Source organism: Pygocentrus nattereri, chromosome 15, assembly GCF_015220715.1.
Source record: "Pygocentrus nattereri isolate fPygNat1 chromosome 15, fPygNat1.pri, whole genome shotgun sequence".
NCBI lineage: Eukaryota > Metazoa > Chordata > Actinopteri > Characiformes > Serrasalmidae > Pygocentrus > Pygocentrus nattereri.
This window is the reverse complement of record NC_051225.1, coordinates 4,026,041-4,040,172: the sequence shown is the minus strand read 5'-3', so window position 1 is coordinate 4,040,172 and position 14,132 is coordinate 4,026,041. Positions and strand designations below refer to the sequence as shown.

General features: G+C 41.1%; 1 protein-coding gene across 1 annotated transcript in view; it reads right to left on the bottom strand.

The window, feature by feature from the left end:
- fbn2b (fibrillin 2b) overlaps positions 1 to 14,132 on the bottom strand; it is a 136,551-nt gene that overhangs the window by 43,245 nt on the left and 79,174 nt on the right. Inside the window, exons 17-30 of the mRNA XM_017720734.2 lie at positions 13,293 to 13,346; positions 12,907 to 13,032; positions 12,482 to 12,607; positions 11,441 to 11,560; positions 10,019 to 10,156; positions 9,348 to 9,398; positions 7,175 to 7,300; positions 6,102 to 6,329; positions 5,668 to 5,793; positions 3,759 to 3,887; positions 2,733 to 2,858; positions 2,256 to 2,381; positions 1,004 to 1,126; positions 35 to 160 (exon numbers count right to left, since the gene is read on the bottom strand). Of these exons, the coding sequence (XP_017576223.1) occupies positions 35 to 160; positions 1,004 to 1,126; positions 2,256 to 2,381; positions 2,733 to 2,858; positions 3,759 to 3,887; positions 5,668 to 5,793; positions 6,102 to 6,329; positions 7,175 to 7,300; positions 9,348 to 9,398; positions 10,019 to 10,156; positions 11,441 to 11,560; positions 12,482 to 12,607; positions 12,907 to 13,032; positions 13,293 to 13,346 (1,725 nt within the window). The remainder of the gene's footprint in view (positions 1 to 34; positions 161 to 1,003; positions 1,127 to 2,255; positions 2,382 to 2,732; positions 2,859 to 3,758; positions 3,888 to 5,667; positions 5,794 to 6,101; positions 6,330 to 7,174; positions 7,301 to 9,347; positions 9,399 to 10,018; positions 10,157 to 11,440; positions 11,561 to 12,481; positions 12,608 to 12,906; positions 13,033 to 13,292; positions 13,347 to 14,132) is intronic.

Genomic DNA, 14,132 nt, shown 5'->3' with positions numbered 1-14,132 from the left:
GCAGCGTGTGTGAAGGGCAGTAGTGCTTACTGACCCACGCAGGTGCGCATGTCCATGGAGGCCATGAAGCCGTCGAAGCACAGGCAGCGATACTCTCCCGGGATATTAGAGCACTGACCGCCGTCACAGATGTCAGGAGTGTCCTCACACTCATCAATATCTGAGGAGACGAAACAGACAAGTTTCTTTGTGTTCTTTGTGATTCCTGTTCTATATGGCATTCGAAAGGGTTCTTCTATTGCTACAAGGCTGATATAGCAGAACAATAGCAGAACCCTTTGTGGGTGCTCTATAGAACCATTTTTAAAAGGTTCAATATAGAACCATATACAGCACATTCTCCATTAATGTAAAGAACCCTTTCATTATGCAAAGAACCATTTAATCATGCGAAGAGTTCTTTGAGTGTTTATGAGTCTATATATAACCATTTGCATTACTAAAGAACCCTTAAAGAACCATATTTTTAGAGTATAGGCTTAGAAAATTCTTACATATACAGTCATATCCAAAGATTTGACCACATCCAGTCAAATGGCATGATCTGTTGATTTTTGAAAATAAGAGAAGACGTCCTCTACAGAGAGCACACGTTTAAAAAAATGGAAATTTCTGTTTTTTGCTGAGTTTATGCTTTGGAAAAAAAACTAAATCCAAATTAAATGTTACTTTTTCCCCAAAACTGAACAAATAAACAGAAATTGAGCCTTGAAGTGTGCAGAAGTGTGTTCTCTGTAGAAGATGTGTTCATTATATATATATATTAAAAAAAAACCATGTTATTGCATATGGGTGCTTACAGACATATATTACATATAGGACATATTATTATATATTACATATAGACTCTTACACATGTATAATGCATAATGGATATGTGTATGGCCCATTTACAATATATTACATTACAGTACTTACAATATAGAAAGCCTGCAATATGTGTGTGTGTGTGTGTGTGTGTGTGTGTATGTGTGTGTGTGTGTGCGTATGTGTGTGTGTGTACCAGCGCAGGTGCGGAGGTCAGGCATCAGGGCGTATCCCTCACTGCAGCTGCACTCATAGCTGCCCTCAGAGTTGGTACAGTGTGTGTCACAGCCTCCGTTCATGATGGTACACTCATCAATATCTAATAAAACACACCATCGCTATTTTACACAGACCTGCCATGTCTATCAACCTATATTATATAAGACAAGCTCAGTGACACATTATATGAACAGCACACCTTCAATACTGCTTTTCAATGGCGACCACACTTATAAGCAGAAGAGGAGATATTTTATTATGATTTTAATTTAATAAAAGTTAGTGATGCGTGTTCAGCCTTGCAAAAAAAAAAAAAAGCGCTCATGGGTGGAAGATGGAAGTTGAACACTGCAAGAACAAAACCTTGTATCACTACATAACTGAATACGCATGTAATTATTTATACAATGACATTAAAAATGTGTATATTATGTGTATAGCATAGGGGTCGGCAGCATGTGGCTCCGGTGCCACATGCGGCTCTATTATTGCCCTTTTGTGGCTCCACAGCTAAATAAAGATAAAAATAAAATAATCCTCCTTACAGTAAAATAAAGCTCTGCTGATCGTTCAACACAGTTTAACACTAAATTGTCTTAAATGCAGGAGTTAATGTAGAACTGCTGATTCACCCTTTAACCCTGAAGGCTGGAGTGTAGACTGCTGGTTACCATAGTAATGCAGACAACAGTCTCGCCTACCTAGTAGCTATGAACAGGCAAAGGGAAAGATTTAAGATTTGGACACGAATGGACTTTTATAGGCATTTATAATCTCTCCAGCTGGTTTCCTGATACGTTTAATCTGCAAAAAGTCAAACGATGAGAGACATTTTACAAGAAACTGTTCTACTTCTGAGGAAAAGTTTCCTGCTGGAGATGCGAGAAAAGCGGCTGTAGTAGAGCTAAAGATTAAAGCAGAGCTAAGTCGGCATTTTCCTTTATATTATCATTTTTAGTCTATACTAGGACATTAGCACATATTAAGATGTTTTCAGGCTAGACGGAAAAATGTTACTTCAAAAAAAGGGACATAAAATGCTGTGACTCCCAAGGTGGTTTCATTTTTGCTGAATAACAATAACAACAACAACAACAATAACAACAACAACAACAACAACAACAACAACAAGAATAATAATAACAATAATAATAATAATAATAATAATTCAATGGTAAAAGAGAAAAAGAAGCTACGTTTGTATGAGTGTGTTCGGTGCGGTCACTTACCCACACAGCCCTGTCTGTCCGGAGTGGCCTGGTAACCTATGTTACATGAGCACTGATAGGAGCCCAGCGTGTTCACACACTGACCGTTCCTACACAGGTTATCGCTCAGCTCGCACTCGTTCACATCTGTAAAAGGAAGGAGAGATAAAAGAGCAGAGACTGAGCGACATCCTAAACAAAAGGACAGTGAAGAAGTGGCGATCAAGTGTTTCACTTCTACAATAAAACGTCATCAAACACTACAATCCTCCTTTAAAAAGTAGATTTTTGGGGTTCATTTTTGGTTGAACTATTGCTGTAATTATGGTCTCTGCTTTTCCGTGCAGGGTCTTTCATGGTAGCTTGTATCTGCAAACGTCATCACACTGAGACATACCGACATGAGTCAGTAAATGGTGTATTAAAGCCGTCTCTCTAGGTCAAAGCATTTGAAAATAATGACCCATCCAACAATTGATTTTTTAAGGGTGTGAGTACCTTCGCAGGACGATCCGTCAGGGCTGAGCTGGTGACCCCGCGGACATTCACACTCATAGCTGCCCTCAGTGTTGTGGCAGGTTCCTCCACGACACAGCAGGGGGTCTCTTTCGCATTCGTCAATGTCTGAGAGAGAGAGAGAGAGAGAGAGAGAGAGAGAGAGAGAGCAAAGGAAACAGACAGACAGTGCATTTCAACAGGTGAATATAGTTCAGATTACAGCTATTACATATCTACACATATAATACCTATGAGACATTATGGCTACGTTCACATTACGAGCCTCATCGCTCAAATCCGATCTCTGACACGATGGTTCACACTCGTTTAGGTAAGAGACTTAAATCAGTCATTAATGTGATGAACCGGCTCCTGAACTGACCCTCATGAGCTCATCCTACTCAGTAGCGTCACGTGACTGAATCACCGCATCATCAGCACAAACTAACGAGCAGAACGAGCTTCGCTGAGAAGATCATTAACTCTGATCAGCTCTCAGCTTCATTATTAGAGCCAGACGGAGGAGGAAAAGGTGAGATGAGCTGCTTTTCCACCGTTTACAGGCTTTAACCTCTGTTGGGGTCTGTTGCCATGGTAACGCTGAATGATGGCACACGCGCAGTGGAAGAAAAGCGCATGAATTCCGATCTGAGTGTCACATTAAGGTCACATGGCCACAAATCGGATACGTATCCGATCTAGGACCACATATGAAAGTGGCTCAGGTCGGATTGGAAAAAGATCAGATTTGTGTCCACACAGCCCTGAAAACACCAGATCTGAGTCACATTAGGGCAAAAAATCCGATTTGTGCCACTTCAGCCTGGTAATGTGAACGCAGTCTATTATGACATCTAGATACATACATATGTACAATATATGAAACATGTTAACATTAGATAAATATACTTACATATACATAATTATTTATTTATAGTTATTACTACACATTCAAACATACTTGTCTGTAATATATACGGGTTATGTTAATACATATAGATACGTGTGAGTGTGTGTGAGACTCACCCATGCAGTTCTTCATCATCATGAAGCCGCTCTCGTAGCCTTCAAAACACTCACACTCAAAGCTGCCCGGTGTGTTCACACACGTACCCTGACCACACAGGTCCGGAGAAATAGCGCATTCATCAATATCTGAGAGAGAGAGAGAGAGAGAGAGAGAGAGAGAGAGAGAGAGAGAGAGAGAGAGAGAGAGAGAGACAGACAGAGAGAGACAGAGAGAGAGAGAGAGAGAGACAGAGAGACAGACAGAGAGAGACAGAGAGACAGACAGAGAGAGAGAGAGAGAGAGAGAGAGAGAGAGAGAGAGAGACAGAGAGAGAGAGAGAGAGAGACAGAGAGAGAGAGAGAGAGAGACAGAGAGAGACAGAGAGAGAGAGAGAGAGAGACAGAGAGAGAGAGAGAGACAGAGAGACAGACAGAGAGAGACAGAGAGAGAGAGAGAGAGAGAGAGAGACAGAGAGAGAGAGAGAGAGAGAGAGAGAGAGAGAGAGAGAGAGAGAGAGAGAGAGAGAGACAGAGAGAGAGAGAGAGAGAGAGAGAGAGAGAGAGAGACAGAGAGAGACAGAGAGAGAGAGAGAGAGAGAGACAGAGAGAGAGAGAGAGACAGAGAGACAGACAGAGAGAGACAGAGAGAGAGAGAGAGAGAGAGAGAGACAGAGAGAGAGAGAGAGAGAGAGAGAGAGAGAGAGAGAGAGAGAGAGAGAGAGAGAGACAGAGAGAGAGAGAGAGAGAGAGAGAGAGAGAGAGACAGAGAGACAGACAGAGAGAGACAGAGAGAGAGAGAGACAGTGGCGAACAGTGTTCATGAGACATTGCTCTATCAGAGCACAGTCAGCGTTACTATGAATTAATTCATGCTAATATCAATATGTTAATACTATAAATGATTAAAATTACAGATCTGTATTTTTTACTTCACAGACATCACCCTCTGAAGAAACAGAGACAAATTCTGAATACATGTAATTTTCATATTCAGCATCAAAGGTAACTACACTATATTGCCAAGAGATCCCATTCTTAATCCATAGGGTTTAATATGATGTCGGCCCACCCTTTGCAGCTGCAACAGGTTTAGCTCTTCTGGGAAGGGTTAGGAATGTGTTTATGGGAATTTCTGACCATTCTTCCAGAAGCGCATTTGTGAGGTCAGACACTGATGTTGGACGAGAAGGTCTGCCTCACAGTCTCCACTCTAATTTAGCCCAAAGGTGTTCTATCGGGTTGAGATCAGGACACTGTGCAGGTCAGTCTGTGCAGTTTGGTGTGGTCAGTTTCCACACCAAACTGGCTCATCTGTGTCTTTATGGACCTGCTTTGTGCACTGGTGCGCAGTCATGTTGGAACAGGAAGGGGCCGTCCCCAAACTGTTCCCACAAATTTGGGAGCATGAAATTGCTGTCTTTCCCAATCGCTTCCACTTTGTTATGATCCCACTGACAGTCGACTGTGGAATATTTAGCCATGAGGAAATTTCACGACTGGACTTGCTGCACAGGTGGCGTCTGATCACGGTACCACGCTGGAATTCACTGAGCTCCTGAGAGCGACCCATTCTTTCACTAATGTCTGTAGAAGCAGTCTGCAGGCCTAGGGGCTCGGCTTTATACACCTGAGGCCATGAAAGTGATTGGAACACCTGAATTCAATCATCTGGATGGATGAGTGAGGCAATACAGTGTATACTTCCACATAAAAGAAATAACCAGACCTTAATAATAGAGGCAGAAACATATTTTAAACTGTCACATGATGTTTGACATATTTGCCCTGGTATTTACAGCAGTTACTGTGGTGAAAACCAGCTACTGGTGAAAAAAACCTGATTCTGGTTTTGATTCTTCTTCTGACACTAACTGAAGTGTTTAACGCAGTGTGCTAAGAAGGTGTCTGCATGTGCTTTGCTGCCCACCTGTGCAGTTCCTCTCCTCCATCGTGAGGGCAAAGCCGCTGTTGCAGCGACACTTGAAGCTGCCGATGGTGTTCCGGCACGTTCCATGTGTACACAGACTCTTAAACACCTTGCATTCATTCACATCTGATCAGGAGAGATGAAAAAATACATGAGGAATTTGAAGAGTACAACATTTTCTGTCATTACTGTACCATAATCTGCTGCACTTATATTTTACTCAAATATATTTAACTTGTTTTAAGACGTATTAACTCCACGGACTCTTATCTTGAGTCTTTTAATTTGGTTAAAACCTGTTTTACCTTTAAAGGTACGTTTACATTACCTGCACCATGATAAACATAAAATGTACCTACACAGTTCCTTTTTTACTGACAGTGAGGAAGATCATTGTAAATAACAGATTATGACAAGTTAAGTTTGTTGTGTACCTTTGTAGAAGGGTCTGCCAGTGAGGATATCCCCCCGGTTGGCAAATCCAGGTCCCCTGGGACAGAAAGCCCGGTATTCCTGGGTTCCAGGTTTGGGACAGGCCTCACACTCCGACCCCCACGCAGCCCCCACCAAACAACAACACATATCCATCCTGTACCGGCCCGGCAGCGGCTCCCCGCACTCATCCTCATCCCATTTCATATAACAATGCTCACTGCGCACATCTGAGGGGGAAACAAGAGGAATTTGCAATTTGGAAAAAAATACTTTATTAACTTAAGTCATTAACTTGCATCACTTATATTTAGCTCCTTTTATGGGCTTACTTATACCATTTCATCACTGACAGCATCTGTGTGGCTTTGTGATTGACTTTCACCTTTAATTTAAAAGCTTAATTATTTCATTTAGACCCAAAGGACCCCCAAAGAGAAGAACAGAACCTAACAAATTTCAACTGGAATGCTGACAGATGCCGGATGTGCAAAGAAGCATCACTGCATATGGACGCTGGAAGGTGTTTTGAAGTTGGGGGGCAATTTGAAGCAGCGTATCGCTGTTGGCGGAAACAAAACCTTGTATCTCCATTTTTGTCGTTTTTCAGTTTTTAAAATGATTTGAAAATACTCTTTGCCCTTTACATTGTAAATGAATTTCACAATGAACGGACTAAAAGAAACAGCTCAAAATGACATGGAAAAAACTCTGGTTCCATTGACTTACATTAAAAGTAAAGTAGGTTTTTTCCTCTTCCTGTAAAGTTACCATTTTGGAGATATGAGGTTTTGTCCTGACAACAGCGATATGTGTGATATGAACACTGATGTCATGCAAAATGATGGTGATTTTTTAAAAAATTGCTGCGCAGCCCTATTAGCAGTGCCAGGGGAGCAGTTGGGGATCAGGTGCCTTGCTCAAGGGCACTTCAGTCAGGTACTGTCGGCTCAACAAACCGGCGATCTTCTGGTCATAGGGCCAGTTTCCTAACCTTCAGCCCATGACTGCCCCCTGAATTAACACTGAAATTATTATTACAATAGATGAATATTTTGAAGTTTAGCTTTCTCACCTACGCAGGTGCGTCCACCCTCGTCCAGCGTGAGTCCTTCGGGGCATTCGCAGCGGAATGAGCCTTGTGTGTTCACGCAGACGCCGTTGATACACACACCCGGGAACACCTCACACTCGTTGATGTCTGAGGAGCAAAAGAAAACACACAATCAGCCGAGAGAGTTGTAAAAATAACATGGTCCAGCCTGTTTAATAAAGGACTGATTATAAACATTATTATTTGTGTATGTGTCCTTATGGACAGCTTTAATTGCATTAATAAATGACACTGATGTAAGAAAAAAATGGTAATATTTTACTGTAGCAAGGTGTTCATAAGGCTACATTACACCTACGAAAGGCCTTCATGGCAGCTGACATAAACATTTATAAACACTTATTCCAATAGGCACCATTTGTCATAAAGGTTGCATTTGCCAGAACTGATGTCATAACATTTATGTCAGGTGACAGGTTTTTTCACATTAGGTTTATTATGACACTTTCTGGGGTGAAATGACAGACTTTGTAGCTCATAGCAGAACTAAGTCAGGCCAGTAGCATCCAACTGCAGACCCACAGTACCGCAGTTTCAGACCCACACTATCAGCTTCCTTACAAGTATGCCTCTAGTGGATCATTTCAGAATTGCAGGCACACTTTCCCACCCTTCCAAGAGAATTTTAACATGGTGTTTTTTTTTTTTTAAGCAATAAACTGTATACAGTACATAGCAATGCTGCTTTCAAGTACAAGTGAATCAACAGTTTAGTAAAGGGAGAAACTTGATAACCTATCAAATGCGTTCAAGTGGTTTTTGTGACTGATGAAAAGAACACTTGGTTTGTGGAATAGGTGTTTATTAGTTTGCTGGTATATATATCAGTTTTTGGTCTATTTTACTGGTCTTTTGAACCCATACACTGTTAAATAGGATGGATGAATGTTCTTCAAGGGTTTTTTTTTATAAAGCAAATGGTTTATACTCACAGCATTTGGCCGACGCTCTTATCCAGAGCGACTTACGATTTGATTTTTTTACACAGGTAGGTGAAGGTGGTGTTAGGAGTCTTGCCCAAGGACTCTTATTGGTATAGTATAGGGTGCTTACCTAGGTGAGGACTGAACTCTAGTCTACAGCATAGAAGGCTGAGGTGTGACCCACTACACTAGACAAACCACAGAACTATGAGTTCTACACGAGGGTTTCTTAAACATTATGTAGTTATAGCCAAGCTGGTTCTCTGGTTCAGTTTACCATTTGTAAGATTTAACCCCTTAACATTCCAGGGGTATTTCATTCAATGGTGTATTATTCAGAAGTGTGGAATAAAACTTTGGCCTGTTAAGGGGGTTAAGATTTGCTACGCCATCAGCACATCATCACTGTGATATACACTAAGCTATAAAGTCTATAAAGGTTCATAAGCTATAAAGGTTCATATCCGCTGTTATGAAGGGCTTATGTAGGTGTCATGTAGCCTTAGGAATGCTGTTCTACAGTTATGTTACTTAAAGAAAAAAACACAATATCTCTGAAATGATGTTTGTAGCCCTTAAATTGTTGCACCATTTTAGCCTGAAATGAGCAAATGAGCGCCGATCCCACATACTTTGGGCTACAGTCGTGATCTTGGTCTCATCTGAAAGGCAACATTCCCCACCATCATCATAACCATATAAATTACTTACTCAGAGTAACAGAGTCTAGAATGGAGGGGTTGATTTCCTCCTGACTCATAGATCTCTAAACTAATCTCCGACTCCTTATCAGACCACATTTTTTTGGATTATGGATGGCAGTAAGGCTTTGAAGGTGAGGACCCACAGATTTGCTAGTGTTTGCTCATTCTGTGCTTATGTTGCAAATGAGAAAATCATCACTGCTGTGAATAACGGATTATAAAATAGTTTGCGAGAACTGAATCCTGAGAATGTAAGCTTTCTAACGGAATACTGCATGACCGTATCGTTGGACAATCTGATGCATAAAAGCGATGTATAAAACAGACGTGAATGCTTTGATGCAAGTGTGGCAGTGCCGGTACAGTGATCGACCAAAGCTTAACTAATGTCTGACAATATAACTTTCTATTAGTGTAAAATAATAATAATAATAATAATAACAAAATGGAAAATTCCGTTTTTATGACAGCAACAATATCTTTACAAATATTATCTATGGGTGGTACCTTCGCATACAAGCCCCTTCATCCGTGCGAGACCGCGTGGGCAGGCAGTGTCTGGAGAGAGAGTGGTAAGGGTAACAAAGGGACATGCTACTACATGTGCACATATAATGTAAAGAGGACATTTTACATAAAACAGTAATATATATATGAAAATACCTCCTGTCCTTTATATTGTGTGTAAATTTCTAAATGAATGGACCAAAAGAAACGGTCTACAAATTACTTGGAAAACTGTCTGGTTCAGTAAGTAAATAAATAAGTGATACTTTTTTAATCCCACAACCGGGGAAATTCCACCTCCGCATTTAAACCATCCGTGAAGTGAAACACCACATACACACTAGTGAACATACACACTAGGGGGCAGTTGCACTTGCCCGGAGCGGTGGGCAGCCCTATCCACAGCTCCCGGGGAGCAATTGGGGGTTAGGTGTCTTGCTCAAGGACACCTCGGTCATGTGGGCTGTGGGCACTGGGCATCGAACCGGCAACCTTCAGGTCACAGGGCCAGTTCCCTAACCTCCAGCCCACGACTGCCACAAATCTAACTCCATTGACCTACGTTAAAAGTAAAGTATGTTTTTTTCTTCTCCTGTAAAGTTATTATTTCGGAGACACAAGGTTTTGGTCCAACAGCATATGTATACATATATATACACACGGTTACACACCAAGTTCGCAGCGTTCACAGGGACTGCCCCATGCAGCGCCCAGAGTAGAGCAGCACTCCGATTTGAGCGTGGCACCGTTGATGTTCACCTCACAGCGGCCGTCCTGGATATTCAGCCAGCAGGTGCCTTTCATACTGTCTGTATGAGGAAGAGAAGGAGGGAGAAGGTGTGAGTGTCTATTTGACTGCACGGATGCTCATATGTTAAATATCAGTCTTGTGATGGTTGAAGACGCTAAATAATATCGCAGGCAAACCAATCGTCAGTAATCAATGACCTGGAAAGAAAACTGAACTTCATTGAGAGGCAGAAGGACACAACATTAACACAGTACATTCAAAATAATTCCAGATATACGACTCCAACTCCAGAGTTGATGCACACAGCAGGAATCCGTTCGACTCAGTCACTGCGTATTCAAGAAATTGCATTATAAGGCACATGCCACTGATTTGAACACGGACTCCTATACGGCTGCTCAAAGCAACACTGTGTGCACAAATGTCGGTAAATGAGAAAATAACGATCACTTACTAAAGCCAAAGCAAAAACCCCATTCACATCACTGTGTGAGTGTCCTATACGATGAGGTCAGTGTAATGGAATCACTTATGGAGGAGGCTGGTGTTTATATATCTACAGAAAAAACAGCCTGCATAGCTAATGGGTGAGCAGCTAAATTCTGCGTAGATACAATTCATATTTTTAAAGAGAATTTCTACCATTTTTTAAAATTTTCTGCAAAATTCAATCGTTAAGGTGTGAACAGAACTGAAGAAAATGTTCAGCAGAAACTTGTCGGAATTGTTTACAATGGTGGTGATAGGAACCGGACATCTGAAGAGTTTAACGGCTCTAAAAGCTTCCTCACATGAAACGATTACAGACACAGTACGCAATTTCTATTATTTTATGACAGTTTGAAAAGGTGAAAAATACATTTTTTAATCTATTCATGGTGGAGAGGTACATGCAGGGCGTTGTGAGGCAAAATAGTCCCTTTTTTTTTTTTCTCCCCAGATTTTCCACTAATTTACCATCATCAACATTCCACATGAAAACTCAGACATGAGTAGGTTCTCTGGTGGTTTTGGATGGTAAATAAAATGGCTATATTTCTGATGACCCCTGGTTCCTATCACCACCACTATAAAGAAACCTGGGTCTTTACAAGCAACCGTTTCACCCCAAACCACTCCGAACGACTTACTTCCTCGCTCTGATAACCCCTCAGTCGACCTGATATTTGGCTGATTAAATCAGGGGTGTTAGTTCAGGGAAACCACTAAACCCTCCAGTGCTGCAGCTCTCCATGACTGAAGTTTAACAAATCTTTGTAAAATCATACAGGAACTCAAATACTCGTCTCCACAATGCCATGATGATCGTGAAGTTCAGCTTGCCAGGGCGGCAGGTGCTTACCCACGCAGATGGTGCTGGTGGAGTCCAGCTTGCTGCCATGAGAACACTCACAGGTGAAGGACCCAGCCAGGTTTCTGCATATTCCATTAACACACGGACTGGACTCACACTCGTTAATGTCTGAAAGACAGAGAGGTGGTCAGGAAAAAGTGGATGTGACATGCTAAACATGAAGACATAGTATGTAAGCAAGTGATACTTTTTTAATCCCACACGGGGTAATTCCACCTCTGCATTTAACCCATCCGTAAAGTGAAACACCACATACACACTAGTGAATACACACACACTAGGGGGCAGTGAGCGCACTTGCCCGGAGCGGTGGGCAGCCCTATCCAAGGTGCCCGGGGAGCAGTTGGGGGTTAGGTGTCTTGCTCAAGGACACCTCAGTCATGGACTGTCGACGGTGGGGATCGAACCGGCAACCTTCCGGTCACAGGGCCAGTTCCCTAACCTCCAGCCCACGACTGCCCCCATGTAGTGAAGATTAAGGCTAGTCCCGTGTCTGAAGTGACCAAATGAACATCTAAGGACTGTTCATGTCAAATATTACATCTGTGTAAAGTCCTACTAAAGTTGGCTGTGTAATAAAAATTGTGGGATTTAATTAGCCCAGACTGAAAGGTCACAACCTGGACGTTCATGTCATTTCTCTATTGGATACATTCAATAACAATAACAACACGTTGCACAGCCAAGACTATTAGCAGGTTTTGCTATTCTATAAGCATGTGGATTAGAATAAGACTACTATTACTGAGTTCAGCCATTTACATTCACTCCACAATTATTACTGTAAAAAATACAAAACCATAGTGGATTAAAGGAAGAATGAAAAAAATACACTGGATTAAAACCACTCCACAATTATTACTGTCAGACTGTGAAACTACACACTGCAGATTCACACTGGGTTTCATTTGTAATGGCTTGAATTGCAGCACCTTCCACTGTAAAACAAATCCAGCTCAGTTAAAGCTTTAGTTAGTCTAAAAGGCTGCTATAAAACGACGAGGGGCCTGTTAGGCAGTGAAAGTTCACCTTCGCATGTCTCTGAGTCGGGCTTGAAGATGAATCCTTTGGGGCAGGAGCAGGTGAAGCTTCCCGGCGTGTTCCTGCACAGGCCGTTATCACACAGCAGTCGGTTCACCAAACACTCATTAATGTCTGGAATAGACAACAATTCTCAAATGATCAATCAGCACAAATAAAGTCTCACTATTGAACTGAAACAACATTCAAAGAAACTAAACTCAAAGCATATTATCAATACTATAACTGGTCGTTGTATCAATACAAATTCCCTTGTTGCTACATAATATATTGTTTAGTCTGTTCATCTTTTTACATTATACATGTGTGCAGTTTCTTCTATGTGTAACACCCTGAGTGGAATAGAACTGATCCTGATTCAATGTGTGTCAGTCTGAGAGACTGAAGGAACCCGCGGCCCAGTCTGTACGCACCCACGCAGTTCTTGCCGCTGGAGTCGGACTCATAGCCGATGTTGCAGATGCAGCGGTAACTTCCCCGCAGGTTCTCACACATCCCGTTCTGGCAGATATCCGGGTCCAGAGCACATTCGTTAATGTCTGAGAACCCAAACCCAAATGCACACTGTCAGAACTGGACAAACTGACCTATATGCGTGTGTATGTGTGTGTATATGTGTGTGTATGTGTGTGTGTGTGTGTGTGTGTGTGTGTGTGTGTGTGTGTGTGTGCGTGCGCATGTGTATATGTGTGTGTGTGTGTGTGTGTGTGTGTGTATGTATGTATGTGTAAGTATGTGTATATGTGCATTTGTGTGTATGTATGTGTGTATACGTGTGTGTATGTGTGTGAATGCTGACCTCTTCCATCTGTTGTGATGCCTGTTCCGCTGCTGCACACCGCCTGGAACTCAGCTGAGGAGAAAAAAGAGACAAACTCCTTTAATCCCTTACTGATCGTTCACAGTCATATACAAACTTTTAACACCCCTTGTCAAATGACATTGTGTAGATTTTCAAAGCCAGAGTAAGTGAACACAACCTCTACAGAGAACATTGAAATAATCACTGTTTTTAAAAATAGAAAAAGATTTTTGTTTTGTAAATGTGTGATTGTAACACAATTCTCCCGCTGAACAGCTTTACAGGTTTCAAAAAACTGTCAGAAAATATAAAAACTGAGATTTTAAATGTGCCCAGAATTATAACAGACTGTGATATCTACAGTATGAGAAAGCTGTATAACATAAGAATAAAGTTCCAGATAATATTAAATACAGCTGTTCAGAATACTTTCCAAAAATGGTGTTCAAATAAGATACACAACAACAACAACAACAACAACAACAACAACACAATAATAATAATAATGATAATGACAAAAACAAGAATACTACTACTACTACTACTAATAATAATAATAATAATAATAAAAATAAAAGGAAGCAGAAGAAGACGACGATAAAGGAGAAGAAAAGGAAGAATAAGAAGAAAAAAAGAAGATGATAAAAGTGAAAAAAGAAAAAGATGAAGTAGAAGAAAAAGAAGATAAAGGAGAAAAAGAAAAAGAATTATTATTATTATTTATAGATGATTACATTAATGTAATATACTTTATACTATTCAATAACTTCTTTGTGTCCTCATAAAACTTTACATGTTGTATAAAACATCTAAAAATGTCTTTTGGAGTCTAGTTTA